General features: G+C 46.1%; 1 protein-coding gene across 4 annotated transcripts in view; it reads left to right on the top strand.

The window, feature by feature from the left end:
- POLD1 (DNA polymerase delta 1, catalytic subunit) overlaps positions 1 to 16,641 on the top strand; it is a 35,717-nt gene extending 19,076 nt beyond the window's left edge. For all 4 annotated transcript variants that reach the window (XM_078597056.1, XM_078597053.1, XM_078597055.1 and 1 more), the window contains exons 19-27: positions 444 to 581; positions 1,552 to 1,727; positions 2,463 to 2,615; positions 4,168 to 4,270; positions 5,457 to 5,589; positions 8,057 to 8,170; positions 9,566 to 9,618; positions 10,774 to 10,871; positions 15,752 to 16,641. In XM_078597056.1, coding sequence (XP_078453182.1) covers positions 444 to 581; positions 1,552 to 1,727; positions 2,463 to 2,615; positions 4,168 to 4,270; positions 5,457 to 5,589; positions 8,057 to 8,170; positions 9,566 to 9,618; positions 10,774 to 10,871; positions 15,752 to 15,848 — 1,065 coding nt within the window. In that variant the 3' untranslated portion in view covers positions 15,849 to 16,641. The remainder of the gene's footprint in view (positions 1 to 443; positions 582 to 1,551; positions 1,728 to 2,462; positions 2,616 to 4,167; positions 4,271 to 5,456; positions 5,590 to 8,056; positions 8,171 to 9,565; positions 9,619 to 10,773; positions 10,872 to 15,751) is intronic.
- The last annotated feature ends 964 nt before the right edge of the window (positions 16,642 to 17,605 follow it).

Genomic DNA, 17,605 nt, shown 5'->3' with positions numbered 1-17,605 from the left:
CTCCCCCCCGCCCCCCAAAAATTGTATCGAGCAACACATGGAAGGGGAATGTTTTTAGATGAAATCCTTCATGAGGTTTGATTCGGCCTTTCATCCCTCCTGTGGTCAGCAAACAGCCACTCCTTTGTGGGACAAATTGACCTTCCCGTTGAAAAACTGGAGCCCACCATAGGATTATATGTCATTTTGCACTATAGACTTAGAGCCATGAGCGAATATATGAGCATCATCTCACGGTCATTTTGGCGGTGAGACACTGGTTTTTAATGATACGATTATCATCATCATTCATGATCAATTCACTGCCGGGCTGGACAAAGGCCTCTCACGATCCTGCGATGCAACAATTCTGCACCACGATCCGCTCTCATTAAAGTGATACACGATGGTCCAATACACCAGCCGTGGCCGTGCCATTGAGATTTGCGTCGTCGCGGTCACAGGTGATATACGGCGACACGGACTCGGTGATGGTGAAGTTCAGCGTGAAGACGGTGGCCGAGGGCATGGAGATGGGCCGTGAGGCGGCTGCCTGGGTCTCCAGCCACTTCATTCCACCCATCAAGCTGGAGTTCGAGAAGGTCGGTCCGCCACATCTCCCCTCGCTGTCTCCTCGTCCCAATTATTCACACCATTTTGTAGCTTGCAGCTGCCCTGTCAAAACGTGTCTTGATAGTAATAATGTCTTTATAAACTCAAACGAAAGTAAACTATTTTGTTCTAGATTTGAAGCTTTCGTGACTGCAAGGATTCATATTCTTAGGTTTTTTCGGTAAAGTCTCGTAGGTAAACTTTTTTACTTTAAATTAATAAAAGTAAAAAAATCACTACATTTATTTTTATTTTACTTTTATTAATTTTAATTATTTACCTACGTGACTTTACCGAAAAAACCTAAGAATATAAACTATTTTGATTTTACCAGGTAAGGCCCACTGAGCTATGGAGCTTATCAAATGGAAATGTACAGCAATCAAATACACTGAAAAAAGCATGTTGATTCTAAACTTAAAATATACAAGCGTCAGGGTCAGAATCGAACCCACGACCTCCTGTATACCAGGCTAGGTAGTTAACATCTCCTAGCCACCGTGGCACCCATGAAATCCTGATTAAGGCCCAGTTTGTTTTTCAGGAGGATCCTTGGCTTATTTTTAAGTATTTCATGACAGTAGAAGCAAAAATGTAATTTCAGGATGCGTTCTTTTTTGGTCTGTTTTTTTGTTTATATTGTTTCAACTTGTTCTCTCTTGTTTGCACAGTTTTGTGTTTTTATGCAATTAATAATAGTCTATTATCAGCATGTCATTTCGATATAATTTGCTTAAATCTTAAGACAATTATTCTCAGGCGCCCGCCGTAGTTTTGTGAATATTAGAAACAAATTTAATCGATGCATCATTACTTCTTCAATATGCTCAATGCATGACTATCATCCATTACCTAGCAATGCAACTCATGACTAGTAATATCCATTACCACACTTAATTATTAAGTGTGATAATGTGTACTTTCATGAATACATAATTATTTGTATTGCTGGCTTTGCAGGTGTACTACCCGTACCTGCTGATCAACAAGAAGCGCTACGCAGGCCTCTACTTCTCCTCCAGCTCAGAGACGCACGACAAGATGGACTGCAAGGGCATCGAGACGGTGCGCAGAGACAACTCTCCGCTCGTCGCAAACCTCATCAACACCTGCTTGCAGAAGATCCTCATCGACAGGTGAGGGCTGGACCCTGCATCCCACGATGAGGCACTCTGGATCTCCAAATTAGAATCGTAGCCAGCATCGGCCATTCCTTGGGCGCCATTTTGCCACCGTACATGGCCGTGCACACGGGAAGGGCTGCTGTGTGCATGGGGGCCGACGCGCGTGGCTTTGCTAGAGGTCTCAGAGTCAGAATCTTTATGTAGACTGGAGGAATCCGATTAGCAATGAAGCTTTTTTTCACAAATGTCCAGTTTGGGGTGGGTCAGCAAGTTACCGTGGCCGCCGTGGCAAGGGAAAAGATAACGATGGGGTAGTAAGGCAGAGACGAGGCGGGGTATAGGGTTCGGGAGTGGAGTGTGGAGCTGTGGGGGTCTCGTTATAATTCTTGCGTTGTTTGTTGACCCAGGAAAGTTTCACTGAGTCTCGTGGCTTTTCTTTTTTAGGAGGGTCCTGCAAGGTTTTTGGCAGTAGGGGGCGATGTTTACTACGTATATTCCAGTTGAGTATTGCCGGGTAATATGTCAAATTTGGCAAATTTGAATCTTGAGTTAGGGTGAGGATACAAACGAGCGGTTTTCTAAAATAAACCGGTTCAAGGAAATGGCGCCTTCGATGGGGTGGGGTTTGGAGCGTGAGAGAACGTTACATTGTCGCTCCGTCCACCTGAGCCCCTGCCGCGTTGCGCCGCGTTTCAACTCTCACCCTTACTCACGTGTGGTGGTGCCGCGTCCGGCATTGCGACGCAGGGACCCGGACGGTGCGGTGGATCACGCCAAGGACACCATCTCGGACCTGCTGTGCAACCGCATCGACATCTCGCAGCTCGTGATCACCAAGGAGCTGACGCGCACGGCGGACGAGTACGCGGGGAAGCAGGCGCACGTGGAGCTCGCTGAGAGGTCGGTGTTGTGAGTGGGGCGGCGCGGCGTGGCGAGCTCCCCCGACAGGCGTTTGCACTTGTGAGCGTGTGTCTCGGTGAACGTTTGACCCGAGTTCAATTCCCGCTCACGTCCGATTACAGTGACGGTTATATGAACCAGTCCTCGGCCTCCCCGAAGTGTGTACATGTGTGTGTGCACGTGTACGTGTGTACGTGTATAGACATAATGGGGAACGGTAGTGTAACGGTTAGCGCGCTGCGCTCCAAACCCAGTGGCACGAGTTCGATTCCCGCTAAACGGCCAACAGCAGTGACTGTTATCTGAATCGGTCCTGGGCCTCCTCTAGGTCGACTCAGCCTAAAATGAGTACCTGGTTTGGTGTGTAAACATCGCCACTGGGGAGACAACGATGGCTAGGCGTGGTGTTGGCCACCCACCCCCTCATGTACCGTGGCGGCCTTCATAGGTGCTCGTTAACAGCACTTGCCCCAACAAGTCTGTTCAAACTATATGGAGGATCTTTGTTCTTTGTTTGTACAAATAACACATTCCTGCGGAGGGAGCTGGTAGGAACGTTGGGTTGCTCGGTCAATGGCCAGGGTCAACGGCGGCATGGTGTATTCCGCAAATATGCCCGACTGAGGGCGGGCACAAGCCGGCGTGAGTAGGTTAAACGTTGAGTTTTATAAGGGCACCACGGGGTGACCAGCCCCTCCCCACCCAGCCCCACCCCTCCCACTCCCCACCCAGTCCCACCCTCCCCATCCTCCCCTCCCCACCCAGCCCCTCCCTACCCAGCCCCTCCCCACCCTCCCCTCTCCACCCAGCCCCACCCCTCCCATTTATGGATGCAGGATGGACGGACACAATAATCCCCTGTGGGCTGGTGTAACCAGGAGGTTCCTACCAGTATAACTTTGACACTTATGTGTAACTTATGTGTAAAATTACATCTGTGTCCTGCGTATTTTTTTTTATCCATGTGTCTCAATGTAATCCCCAGCATGCGTCTTTCCATGCTCCTTTGCACACTTATTATTCTGTTCGTTCCATGTTTTCAACACACCATGTGACTTGGAACAAGTGTTATCTTGACGTCGCTACCGCTTCGTAACAAATGGCGGTTGTTCTGTCACCTTATTCTAATTTGCCCCGAATTGATTGGAGTGCGAGTGCACCTCACATGGCACGGGTGTCGTGGCGTATGTAAAAGTTTTTTAGTTTTCTACATGTCAAATTATTGTAAAGCGTCTTGGCATGATGTTGGTTTTATATGCTATTACATTTTTATGTTGGTGTACTGCTGTTTATGGTTTGACAAATAAGCTTCATAATGCTTGTGATGACATGGCAAACAGGTCAAATATTGGGACTATTATTCTGAAAAAAATACACAGCAGATACATGCATGTGTATGAATATGTGTGTGCGTTTAGAGGCTGTGTATGAAAGTTTGCAGACTAAATCAGAAATGCAGTGTGTTGCATTGAATGTGAAAGAGCTCTCATTCAGGAAGTCGAATGTTGTTCGTGCGTTTAATGTTTTGATTGTGAACGCATCCGTCGTGCAGAATGAGGAAACGTGATCCCGGCAGTGCCCCCAACCTGGGAGACCGCGTTCCTTATGTTATTGTCAAGGCGACTAAAGGGGTGGCGGCATACATGAAGTCAGAGGTGAGATCAGAATCTGAATATTTGTGTTTTCCAGATGAATTCGATGAGCTATAAAGCTCTTTTTCACAGATGTCCAGTCGGGGCGGCTAAGAACATTACAACAACAGACAGTACAACATCCCTAGCACGTAGGGGTGTCCTTGAAAAACTCAGTAACCCGCATGTGTATATTATAAGGTAATAAGAATTTAATAATTGTAATAATAATTTAGATATAAAAGATGCCTTTATACAATGGATCTCCGAGCACCAAGATAACCCCATACGGCCTTCGGCTAGAGTGGGGGCTCAGTGGTTGACACGCTTCGCTGTCAACCAGACGACCTGAGTTTCATTCCCACCCATGGCTGATATTATTGGCGAGTGGTAACTGGCACCACCTCATTTCTCGCCTCCACCAATCCGCACCGAACAGCATGGCGAAGATCCACACGGCACGGAGAGGCCTTCGTTCAGCAGTTGGTTGACAAAAGGCTGTAAATGTGTAGTGAGCATGATAATTTCTGTCATTGATGAATCATTGAATATTTTATTGCTAATAAACAATCCAGTATTTATATCTGTATTTCACAAGATGAAAGCCTATGAGGATACCTAGTTCGATGTGTTGGATAAAATGTATCACTATTAAAAAAAACTGCATTGTAGCAACACGTCACTGGCAAATGAGACAATTCTGGTCTGTTTGAGTTCTTACCTGGCTACACAAATGCACTTGATTTGACTTGACTTATCACAGCCATCTCAACAACCTCCACAAATGATAAATACTGGACCTTGCCCACCCTGTGTGCCGGTTTGAGTGGCCATGCCGGTTCGAGCTGTTTGTGTGATTTGTAAAGGAGACCGCTTCACCCCCACACTCCACTCGCTCCAAATTCAGTCCTGGATCAATTCCAAGATAGCACTCGCTATCTTCAAGATCCTCCACAGACTTGTCCCTTCTGTCAAAGCCCAAGTCTACATTTTCTCACTGTGATGTCACTCATTCTTTGCCCCTGTTTAAATCCAGGCTCCGCAACCTATATTTTTCTTTTCCCCTGCCCACGACTTACTGCATCGCTACAAAAGCAATACTGGCCCACTATTTTCTCCACATCATCTTTGGACACAGTCGCATTTAGATGCTATATGAACCCGCATTGCATTGCAAGGTTATTGTGTGTGTGTGTGTGATCCTCGCCAGGACCCGATCTACGTGCTGGAGAACAACATCCCCATCGACACGCAGTACTACCTGGAGCAGCAGCTCGCCAAGCCCCTGCTGCGAATATTCGAGCCCATCCTCGGGGAGAACAAGGCGGAGAGCATCCTGCTGAGTAAGGTCCCCTCCGACCGAGCACACACGCGCGGGGAGGGGGACCCACGAACGTCACGGCGGTAACCACGTGTTGATTCAAGTTTTGTTTACGTCCATATTTTGTCAGAACTCCTCAAATCGCCCTGTGGTCTGTGACCAAGGCACCCACAATGCGCCCTGACCTCGTCAGACCTTGTCAAATCTCATCATATCTTGGAAGCCAAGCCGAGTCAGAAGTCAAGCGGTGTTGGAGCCTGGAAAGTGCTTGGATGGGCGACCATCATGCATACAATTAGTTGTTATAAGCTGCTGTGGGGCTACATTGTGCTCAGCAGAGGGCAGTGTAGCAACAACCATTGATGGAATGTGCTATGCCGTAATATATTCTCAGATCTGTGTTCCCCGTCGTGAAGTGTGGTCATATAACCCCCACGACCCGCACAATTTGAGGAGGTATTCTTTGGGTCTTTCGGTAAAGTCACGTAGATAGGTTCATAATTTTTGTTTACAAAAAACTACGACGTTTCGATCGCAACACAAGCGGTCGTCATCAGGAAAAGGGGGTTAGTCTCTAAAGGCAAACTGTTTATAGAGGTTTGAAATGGGCGTAGCCCAAGTGTCACCAGCATGGGCGGGGCAGCTAATGTTAATGTAAGTGATGGTACTTGTAGAGGGCAACGACGGCGCTGGTGATGGACTTCCACCAATAAAGGGCTACTGCTAGTGGCGATGTTAGTAGTGGGCAGCGATGGTCCCGGTGGTGGGCTTCCACCAATAAAGGGCTACTGCTAGTGGCGATGTTAGTAGTGGGCAGTGATGGTCCCGGTGGTGGGCTTCCACCAAATGAAGGGCTGCCAAGTCCAAAATGGAAACATTACAGGCAGTTATGACTTAAGCTGGTTGATAACGTCCTTCCAGTGTGTTTGTACCCATCTTCTCGGTTGAAATTGTGCCTATGTCTGTATATATGGATGGCTTCATGAACGAATCTTTGTTGATAGCTAGTGGGTTTGCAAAGTACCTTCGTCTTAGGGAAAACAATTTCGTGTGAGCCCACCGTATTAAAACAATGATCAGCCACGGCCGAGGTATTGGTCCTACCGTGTGTCAGATCTGCCTTAGATTGAGGACGCCTTCATCCTGGAGTGAAATGACAAAAGGGCTGTACATTGGATATTTGTGAGGATTTAAGTGAAGTGCCCGGAGTAAACCCTTCAATACAAGGAGACAACAACAACAGCCGCTATTCGCCACTAAGTGGCGGTGACGTCACCACGGCGGTTGTGCCAGGCTATTTGCACTCAAATTTAAGGCCACGTGAAGTGTCGAACGTCCGCTGGCAGGAGGTCACGGGACAGACCCAGGTGCCATGGATTTACTGATTGAGATGACTGGCCGATGCACCACCTGGTTCCCCCTACTGTGCCAACTTGTGTTTTAGCCGCCTTGCGCTCCGCTAGTTGTTTTGAGCGTCACTCCTCTGTCCTCCGTTGTTGTTGGAGGGCGACTGCCTTCAACTGCCCAGTAGCATCCTGCATGAGTCTGTAGTTTCAGTCTGTGTGGTCCCCCTTCATAAAGAGGGACCACCAGGGCATCCTTCCAATCCTGCGGAACCCGTCCAGTGGTCCAGACTGTTATAATGATGTCATATAGAGCAGTCTCAACACAAACGTCACCCTCCCTCAGCAGTTCATTTGGGAGATTGTCTCTGCCCGGCGCGTTTCCTAATCTCAGACTCTGGATTGCCTTCTATTCTTCCTCAACAGTTGGCACTTCAGCCAGCCGCTCACAGGGGGTGACTACTTCCAATATTTGAGGCACGGCAGCCTCAGCAGAGTCATCCCCACTTTGCCCCATGATGTTTTGTGGGCTGATGGGTTTTCCTTTACAGAAATGCTCAGCAAACCTGCTCTTGGGGGTCAGAGATCAGATAACCTTTATTTCCCCAAAGGATGGTGAGCATTGGAACATTCCACGTGGCCACTCGCAGTGGCGTTTTGCTGTTTCTGGAAGAACCCCGAGTGTGCGGGATCGGTCTCCTAGTTCTGCCGAATGGGGTTTGGCCAGGAGACATCATAGGGGTTACAAGCGCCTCGCATCCGTTCAGAGCTCCCCGTTGGCCGCTGTGGTGGCTACCAGTGCCATGAGGGGATCAGCCGATTGAATCGGCTTTCCCTCCATGGCATTGCTCACATCCACCACAGATTTACCGTCCGGCACCATCGAGGGAGGTCGTGGTTTGTTTTTACCAGACTAACACTCAGGTTTCCATAGACACGTTCAAAAATCATGTTGCTTTGTTGCCATCTCCTGGCCACCTTATAACCTAGCAGCTAGCTTTGGGAGTTTCACTAATCCGCATGCAAAGCATTGGATCGCAGACGTGCTCCACCGCGCCTGCATATGTCTACACATACATAAAAACTAAATGAAAACGTTTGCATGCGCGTGACGATTCTTCGCCCGCTTGTGCCCCCCGCTTTCAGAGGGCGAGCACACGCGCTGCAAGACGGTGCTCACGTCCAAGGTGGGAGGCCTCATGGCGTTCGCCAAGAAACGCTCCACCTGCATCGGCTGCAAGGCTGTGCTGAAGAACGACGGTATGAAGCCGACCGTTATCGACGGGCGCGTACGCGCGCGCATGGTTCACGGCGCGTGCACACTGACGACAAGACGAGAGGGACTGACTGAGTTAGATTGTGGGGTCCTTGATTTTGGGAATCGGTCATCCCTTCAGAAAATTAATCTAGAAAAAAATTGATGGTCGATTAACAATCCAAATATAGTTGCAATACAGTGTGGATCTATATCTCAAGACGCTGGGCAGACACGGCACGCATAATTGAAGAGGAGGATAAATGCGGTGATTAGGCATGTAACTGCACGTATACACATGGATTATGAAAACAAAATTATGCTAATATGTTAATGTAATATTGCGCTCATTTATTGAATAAAAAAATAAACAATCAAGATGTAAACATTCGAAACAATATAAATGAGAAGGCAGACACGAGACAACAATTTAATCGATTCTTGAATTGTGACCCTGATTGTGACAAATTATCGAATCTCCGTTGGGTGCCGGGTGAGATGAATGATCGTAACCTGAGTAAGTGCATTTTGGTGGTCATTTATTATCAACCTGAGACTTTGGCAGTTGGCTTGTACGACCGAGTGGTAAATATGGTTATTGGTTTTGGGAAGACTAGTTGGTTTGGGAATAGATGAGGTTTACCTGTACAGGCGGTCCCTGCTTTTACGATGTTACAATGCGTTCCTGGAAACCCTGTGGTCATAAATCGGATCCATAATCGGATCGTCGTAAATTGGACCCTATTTTCCCAGAAGAAACAGTCGAAGCATCAGCCAGATTTAACGGGGCTTAATAGGTAAAAATCCACAAAAACACTTTTGAATAACAAAAACTCCCTGCCAAATCACATCGGAAATCAGACTGACTGACTTCCAATGCATTCGGAGTCATGTAGGAAGAGACGTCGTCTTTTTTTACTTATTTAAAAAAAGTTTTTAAGTGTCCGTTTGTTGACCAGAAATATAATCTTGTGGTTTAAAATCGATAGATTTTATTTTCTCTTGTAAATACCATAATGAGTTCACAGCACGTGCACATGAGATCCGTCTTGCTAATTGAGTGTTTTCAATCATGGTGATGATGATGATGATGATCGTTATGCGGAGTCTATAAACGAGAACCACGTAATACACTCATTGGATTTTCAAACAAAACACAAATGTGTAAAAGCACTCGGCCTGTACACAAAAAACACCAGCAGTTCCATTTTTGTATCTCTTGTCTGAAGTCACCATCAAAATAAATCTGAGTAAATGTTACCGACTAACAGGGAGCAGTGATAGAGAGATAGACAACTGTAGACCAGGTTCAGTATTATTAGGATTCATCAGTGCAGCATAGTCACCATTGCTTCCGTTGGAGTAGGCACAATGACGTTTTGTTTTTTTTGTACCTGCAGGGGCTGTGTGCGACTACTGCAAGAAACAGGAATCGGAACTCTACCAGAAGGAGGTGAAGTTAGCACGCGGCGTTGAACAACGCTCACGCTTGCACGACAATGCCGCGGCTGGTCTCCCAACGGTCGAATCCACCGTGTCTCTTTGCCCCTCCATTTTAAACCAAGGGTTGCGCCAGAGCGTGCATCTTCTATGAAGGAGGCACTGGAAGGGGGTTAAGCCAATTCTTATATACAACCAGCGTCGAATAAACTGTCCACAGGGGCTTAAGACCCCAGGGTCTATCTTTGAACCAGAAACGGGAAAATCCTGCAAGAGACCATGGGCTCACCGACTCCTCCTGCTAGCACCGTTTTCCGATCCCTCCCTTCGCACGGTCAAACCAGCACTTCATGCTCTGGAGGGCGACTTGCTTTGTGGTGATATTTAAGTAGATCCGGGAGAGCCAATCCTCCTTTCACAGAGAGAGTAAAGGAGTGATAGTCTATCCGTGCGAGTTTATAATTCCAGATAAAGGATGAGAAATTCGATTCATGTACTTTCAAGAAGGGCTATGGAATCCAGGAGGGAATCATTCTTAAAGTGATGTAGCAGTTTGGGGGAGGACCATCATCGTGATCAGATGTGCTCTTTGCTCTGTTGTGGAGGGATAGGGGGACTGACATCTGACCGTTCCACGAGTAAAATTATAATTTCCTGGAGCAAGAGGGGAAAGTTCTTCTGTAGAAGCATTGTTAGGGAAGAAGGGACCTTCACACTCAGGTATTTGATATGGGTTAGGCACCGCTTAAAGGGTAACAATCCCTCCTGAAGGTTTAGGGGATACGTGGGATAGGGCCATCAACATACTGGGAAATTCTTGAACAAGTTGATGTACAAACAGTCGTTTTTTTCTATCATTATTGGTGCTTGTACACCCACTACCAATGGCAACCTCCAATATCTTCTTTAATCATTATCCTCACTTTAGTGAAATATTGAAAAGATAATGTTTGCAATATACTCTACATTACGTGATTCGTTGCTGTTTTTTCTTCATTATGTATTTCTTTGTATTTAAATGTTTATTGCCACCTGTTTTGTTTGCCAGGGAACCGATGTTTTTGTTGATGAAACCCGATTCAAGAGCTTCTTACCTCGAAGGGTACTCCAAAACAAACTGAAATCCTCTATTATAGTATTTTCACCTTCCTGTATTTGTCTGGTTTAGGTTCTACACTTGAACGCCATGGAGGAGAAGTTTTCTCGGCTGTGGACTCAGTGCCAGCGGTGTCAGGGCAGCCTCCATGAGGATGTTCTGTGTACAAGGTATCGAATCGCACTCACACCACCCAATCACACACGCACACCACCCAATCACACACGCACACCACCCAATCACACACGCACACACACCCAATCACACACGCACACACACCCAATCACACACGCACACACACCCAATCACACACGCACACACACCCAATCACACACGCACACACACCCAATCACACACGCACACCACCCAATCACACACGCACACCACCCAATCACACACGCACACCACCCAATCACACACGCACACCACCCAATCACACACGCACACCACCCAATCACACACGCACACCACCCAATCACACACGCACACACACCCAATCACACACGCACACCACCCAATCGCACACGCACACACACCCAATCACACACGCACACACACCCAATCACACACGCACACACACCCAAGATCCCCTGTGCAGCCTTATTTAGAACACTCGGGAAAGTGCTGTTCGTTAATCAATATAGGATAGGCCCAGGATCAGTCCAGGTATCACCCGCCACTGATATTTGATTTGGCTGGGCGTTAAACTTGGCACACTAGCTTCATGGCACATTGCACAATGCACTGCACTGTCACTCCCCTGCAAAAAAATAAAAAAACAGAGCCCCCCCCCGTATATTGCCTTGTAGATTAGGGTTTTATATATCACTCATCACTGCTGTTTGCTATTGCTGCGAATTTAACTCGGGTGGCTTGAGCATTATGCACAGTTGTCAAGCTCCTGTTAAGGCTGTCACGGCACACAAGCGGGTGGTCTGACCATCACCCTGGTTGCCTTTGTCTCCCTAGTAATGGTGTTTGCACAATGCACCAGGTACTCGTTTTAAGGCCGAGAACCTTTTCTGATATCACCCACCACCGATGTTTGCCATGTCTGGGGATTGAACTCGGGCTGCTAGGTTCATAGTGCATTGTACTGTCCACTGGGAAACCGCTCCCATAACACACACACACAAGACCCACACGCCCTACACACACATTGTGCACAAGTATGTGGCGTGAAGTCGGGCCTATGTGGGTTTCCCACTCAAAACAATTGTGAGGAGGTGCTCAGCTTCTATTACAGCTCTCTGAGCCAGTGTTGGAAAACGCCACCGTATTATAACAGGGTCAAGTACATGCACAGGACAGCCGCCTGGTTGACTTCCCATAAAGTAGTGACGAATGTTGTCAACCCCAATGGGAAAAGGTTGCCAAGTCGATCCCCGGCCAGAATTTCAACTCGTGACTGTCCAGTAGCGAAGCATGCACTTTAACCACAGTGATGGCCAGTGAAACTAAACCTCGCCATACCATCGCCTTGTGTGGCTGCCAGTTAAGCTCCGTCTCTATGCTAATTATAGAAAGTGTGCATTAGAAATCCATTGCCGACACGCTCAAACACATTGGGTGGTGCTCATCGCCGCTCTGTTTGCAGTTGTGAGTCAGTGTTGTAAATTCCACAGTTGTCTGTTGGGGGTCAGTCTATCCCTTGCCAAACATTTCCTCAGTGAAAGTTGACACACACACACACCTCGACATAATGGGCTCACCGTGTGAAGAATCATTTCATAAGTGTCAGCACTTTTAACTATCTCATGAGCAAAAGAATTGTAATCGCTCCTCGTACTACAAATGACTGCCGCAAAAAATACTTGGCATAGAACAATGTGTCGATAGATTTAGCAACACGCAAAGGCATTTATTGTGTTGTTAATCCTATTTTATATCGGCCAGTGTTCATTTTTATGTTGTGATGGATTTTATCGTCATTTAGCAGGTTTGAATCGATGTATCGATAAGTAGATTAAAATCGGTTATTGACTAGTGCAACATGCGTCTAATCGTGTCTTGCATGACAATCGATGATGTATCACTTAAGCAACTTAGGCACTGAATAAAACTACAAGCAAAGCAAAAAAATGTCATTCTTGCCAGAAGGGTTAAAGCCTATTCTTTTTAAAATCCGCCTAATGCCTTGTTTAAATTGCGCATATGACGTAACGATAGTGTTGTAAACACAATGCAATGTGTATTTATATTGCGTCTTCATATGACCCAAACAGCGAACATTTTGTAGAGATCTGCGGTCGACTTCGAGTTTATTTTGTTTTACCAGGTAACAACTCAAGTTTTCCAGGGTAGCCTCATTTGCAAGATGAGTCACCGAAATAACAAAAGCAAAACTAAAAATCGGACCAAAAAACAACCCCAATCACTTGAGGAATGGAAAACATTGCAGACATAATTCCCTGCAGTGCAAATCGGCTCGCGTGCAGAAAAAAAGAATGGATAGACCTTTGAGCCTGGACTTGGAACAAGGGGCAGGGATTCATATTCTTGGTTCTTTCGGTAAAGTCACGTAGAAGGGAAATAATAATATAAATATAAAATAATTAAATTCTCACGACGTTTCGACTGCAACACAAGCAATCATCATCAGGTGTGAAATCCACAGCAAGAAAATGTTTTTGTTTGATATTTTTATTATTTTATTATTTCCCTTCTACGTGACTTTACCGAAAGAACCAAGAATATGAATCCCTGCAGTCACGAAAGCTTTCAATCAAAATTTAAAGGGACAGGGAGTTGGCCGCATGGACGACTGGGGGGGAAGGGAGTTCCATCCAATGGGAGCAGCAGAGGAGAATGAGCGACCTCCTCCTACTGACCGAACGCGACAGAGCGATGGCGATGCTCTCGCCCAGTGGTTCTCAACCGGGGGTACGGTGACCCCTGGCGGTACGTGGCAGTGTTTCAGAGGGCACGTGAGGTGATCTTAAATGTGTGAAATGGTATCGTACATCACAGTCATTGGTGAATAATAATAATCACGTACGAATCTGGCAATATAAAATAACTACGACAATTTACGTCCATATGGTAACCTATAACGACGTAAAAGACATTTCTAAACTCGTTGATCGTTGTGCTGCGGAGCGTCCGTTGAATTTGTTTATTTTATTATATTTTATTTTATTATTTCCCTTCTACGTGACTTTACTGAAAGAACCAAGAAGATGAATCCCTGCAGTCACGAAAGCTTTAAATCGAAATTGCAGTTACTAGCTCGTTAGGATACCTCACAAAATGGACAATGGGTTACAATATCGATGTTTCGATTGAAAGCTTCTTTCGTGACTGCAGGGATTCATCTTCTTGGTTCTTTCGGTAAAGTCACGTAGAAGGGAAATAATAAAATAATAAAAATAAAACATAATAAAATAATAAAATAATATAATAAAATTTTCTTATAAATTATATTTTATGTTTTAATTTTATTATTTCCATTCTACGTGACTTTACCGAAAGAACCAAGAAGAATATCGATGTTCATTGTTAAATAGATTCATTTCTCAGAACCATGTTGGGTCAGGCAAGGCAGGGAGGTGGGGGGGGGGCGGGGGTTACTACTCTGTTGAAACTAAATTCAACAAGGGGGTTAGGTAGGTACAGCAGCCACAACAAACAAACAAAAAGGTTGAGAACCACTGCTGTGTCTGGCGTGAGTGTGGGAAAACTCTGGAGACCCGCGTGTGGCACATCTTCATGACACGCGAGGGGTGCTGACGGTTTCCCTTTTACCTTTAGCAGCATCACAAAAGTCCTTTTGCGCAATTGTGTGTGTGAAAATACGTCCCGCCCGTTAGTTAAACACACCGCGATTATAGAAACGGGGACATTTTGAACACCCGCTGGTGGGTCTTTGGTGGGACGTATTGACTTTTCACAAACGGGCAGAGGTGGGACAAAGTCATTGTTATGCAAGTCCAAGTCGAGTCGCAAGTCATCAAATTCATGACTCGAGTCTGACTCGAGTCCAAGTCACATGACTCGAGTCCACATCTCATAGGTGGGACAAAGTCATTGTTATGCAAGTCCAAGTCGAGTCGCAAGTCATCAAATTCATGACTCGAGTCTGACTCGAGTCCAAGTCACATGACTCGAGTCCACACCTCTGCAAACGGGCGCACATTCGCACATTGTGTTAAAGGGTCACAGACACCTGTACACTCTCCAGATACGCAAGCTTGCACCAAGGACGCCATTTACAAGCTGCCCGTAATTGTTTTTTTCATTAAACCAATAATTAAATAAGTATTAACAGTAACGTGGATGTAATAATTCACTCTGTTCATAAAAGCCTTAGTTGGGCCGCAACACTTCCTAAGGTGTGTCGCGCTAGGAATGTATTTCATCAATGTTTAGTTTACTTATTTGCTGTGGGAGGAAACAAGGCTGGCTGGAAAAGATCGTGGCCGGAACGATGGATCGATGCATATATTCTTAGCCAAATCGACACGCACATCCAATTCGTTGCCCAAGAAGCAATGTTATAATGATGCAAGCTATACACATATTTAATGCAGGGATGCAGGTAAATGTAGTAGATCAAAAAACGAGGACCAAAAGCGGAGGAGACATTTAGTGAAGCCGAACGAAAGTTCAATAAAAAAACACAACAGTAAAAACGAGAGTGTTCAAAAGAGAAGTGCAAAGTACAAAAGGCACGAGACACAGTGCACAAGAGACAGAATCCACTCCCATCGATTATCATGGGGAAAAATTATTCGCTTCCCGGATTGATTTGGCACCCATGATCGATGCATTGAATTCCCAGGGAGTCAGTAATTTATGGCTCTTCAGACAACCCATACACCTGCCCCAATCGGCGTAATCCTCCGATCTCACCTCCCAAGTCGCTGAATTTAAGTGCTCACTGCTATTCACTCCATAGCAGTGAGCACTTAAACAACACAGTGACTCACCCCACCTCACGACATTTATATCGACTGCAGCTCAACATTAGCACATGCCGAATTGCAGTGTTGAGTCAACTTAACTTTGCCTTTACTGTACTCCATCCCCCCCCTCCTCCCTGTACTCACAGCCGAGACTGCCCTATCTTCTACATGCGCAAGAAAGTTCAGAAGGACCTAGACGACCAGCACAAAGTGGTGACCAGGTTTGGGGAATGCACGTGGTGAGGCTTCACGAAGTCTTCAAAACCCCCCGGCGCGTCGTTCTCCAGAAAACCGCTGCCGGGACAATTGTTGCTTTTCTTCAATAACGAATGATATCGGGACTTGTGAAGAGGCTAGTGAATGTTACCCGTTTGAGGACAGAGACAGTGCCACGCCTGTTGTGTGTTGTACGCACGACCCGTTCGGCATTAAAGGTTATTCAATTCATCAACATACACCGAATACGTTTTTTTCCCCTACATTTCCACGGTCTCTTCCGAGATGTCTGTGGCCAGCATGGGTAGGGTGTGGGCAAACACTACTCCCTCGAGTTGGGCTTCTCGCTAAGATCTCTCTCTCTCTCTCTGGAGCTCTCCTTAGTTGCAGTCTCTTCTGCCACCAGTGGCATAAGGACGCAAATGCTGTAGGGCTCACCTTTACCCTCGGGTTTTTTTTACTACCTTTTATCATGGGCCATGAAACGGCAAGACACTATTGTGTCACCACACTGAATGGGCACCTTACCAGTAGAAAGCTACCATTGAAAGCTCATAGAGTGTTTTAGATGACATATTGCCCTCAACTGGAGGCTGTACTATACTTGTGTGTGTGTGTGGGTTTGTATTTTTTACACTTTAGAGCAGCGTTTTTTGTAAAATTGGAAAGTGCCAGTGTGAACTTAAAGCAAAGTGTTCCCCTCCTGTGTGTGTGTGCATTTGTGATGCTTAAGGAACACGCGTGAGCATTTGCATGTGCTCTTTTTACACCGGTTCTTTTGAGCGTTTGAGGTTTTTGTTGAATAAAGATGCCATTTGTATATTTGTTTCATTGTCGTTGGCTTGCAATCGATCTTTTGAGGTTTTTCTGGAGATGTGTAAGAGTCGTTAAGAGTTCCAGTTTCTAGCCCACGACTTAGACCCAGACATTCCGGGCATTGACGTTTGTACCGAGATCTGCTACCTGTGTTGTGTTGAATTATATTTCAGTAAACCTGCACAGTTGTGATAGACCAAGTGTGGACTGAGACGTTTATCCGGGTATGGTTCTGTGCAAAAAGTTGGCACCTTGAATCCAGAACGAAAATGTCTGAAGGGTGACATGACAACGAAACGTGAATTTAAATACGATTGAAAAAAAATAATAAGCCCCAGACGTGACCAATTTGTGTTTTCCCTGCAATATATCATTGCCCCAATGGACGAGTACCTGCTACGATTTTATCCGGATTATACGACCCAACTGTTTCCCTTTATTACGAAGCAAACGATTGGGGGTGCTTCCTATCATCCGGTAGGTGTATGTATGCGAGACAAGATTACAAAGACAACATTTAATTGACAACGGTACGTCTTACTTTCTGGAGCGTTTTAGAATTCGGAGAAATTGTGACACGGGGCAGCTGGAGATGCATCAGCAATCCCGATTTTTCTCCGCTAGGGGGCAAAGTTCAACCGTGAATGTCACGTGGCATGCAACGACTCCACACCCAAGAGCCACCAAATATGATGATTTTTTTTTAAACCTCAACATTCGTCACTAACACCGTGACGTTTAAAGGAAACACACACGTCTATATGCTACTTTTTCTGGCAATTATTCTTCATAGCACGTAACACATTCCTGCGGAGGGAGCTGGTAGGAACGTTGGGTTGCTCGGTCAATGGCCAGGGTCAACGGCGGCGTGGTGTATTCCGCAAATATGCCCGACTGTGAGGGCGGGCACAAGCCGGCGTGAGTAGGTTAAACGTTGAGTTTTATAAGGGCACCACGGGGTGACCAGC

The sequence above is a fragment of the Lampetra planeri genome, chromosome 8 (genome assembly GCF_965212315.1).
Source record: "Lampetra planeri chromosome 8, kcLamPlan1.2.h2, whole genome shotgun sequence".
Lineage (NCBI taxonomy): Eukaryota > Metazoa > Chordata > Hyperoartia > Petromyzontiformes > Petromyzontidae > Lampetra > Lampetra planeri.
The sequence above is the reverse complement of the archived record's forward strand: the minus strand, read 5'-3'. Positions and strand labels throughout refer to the sequence as shown.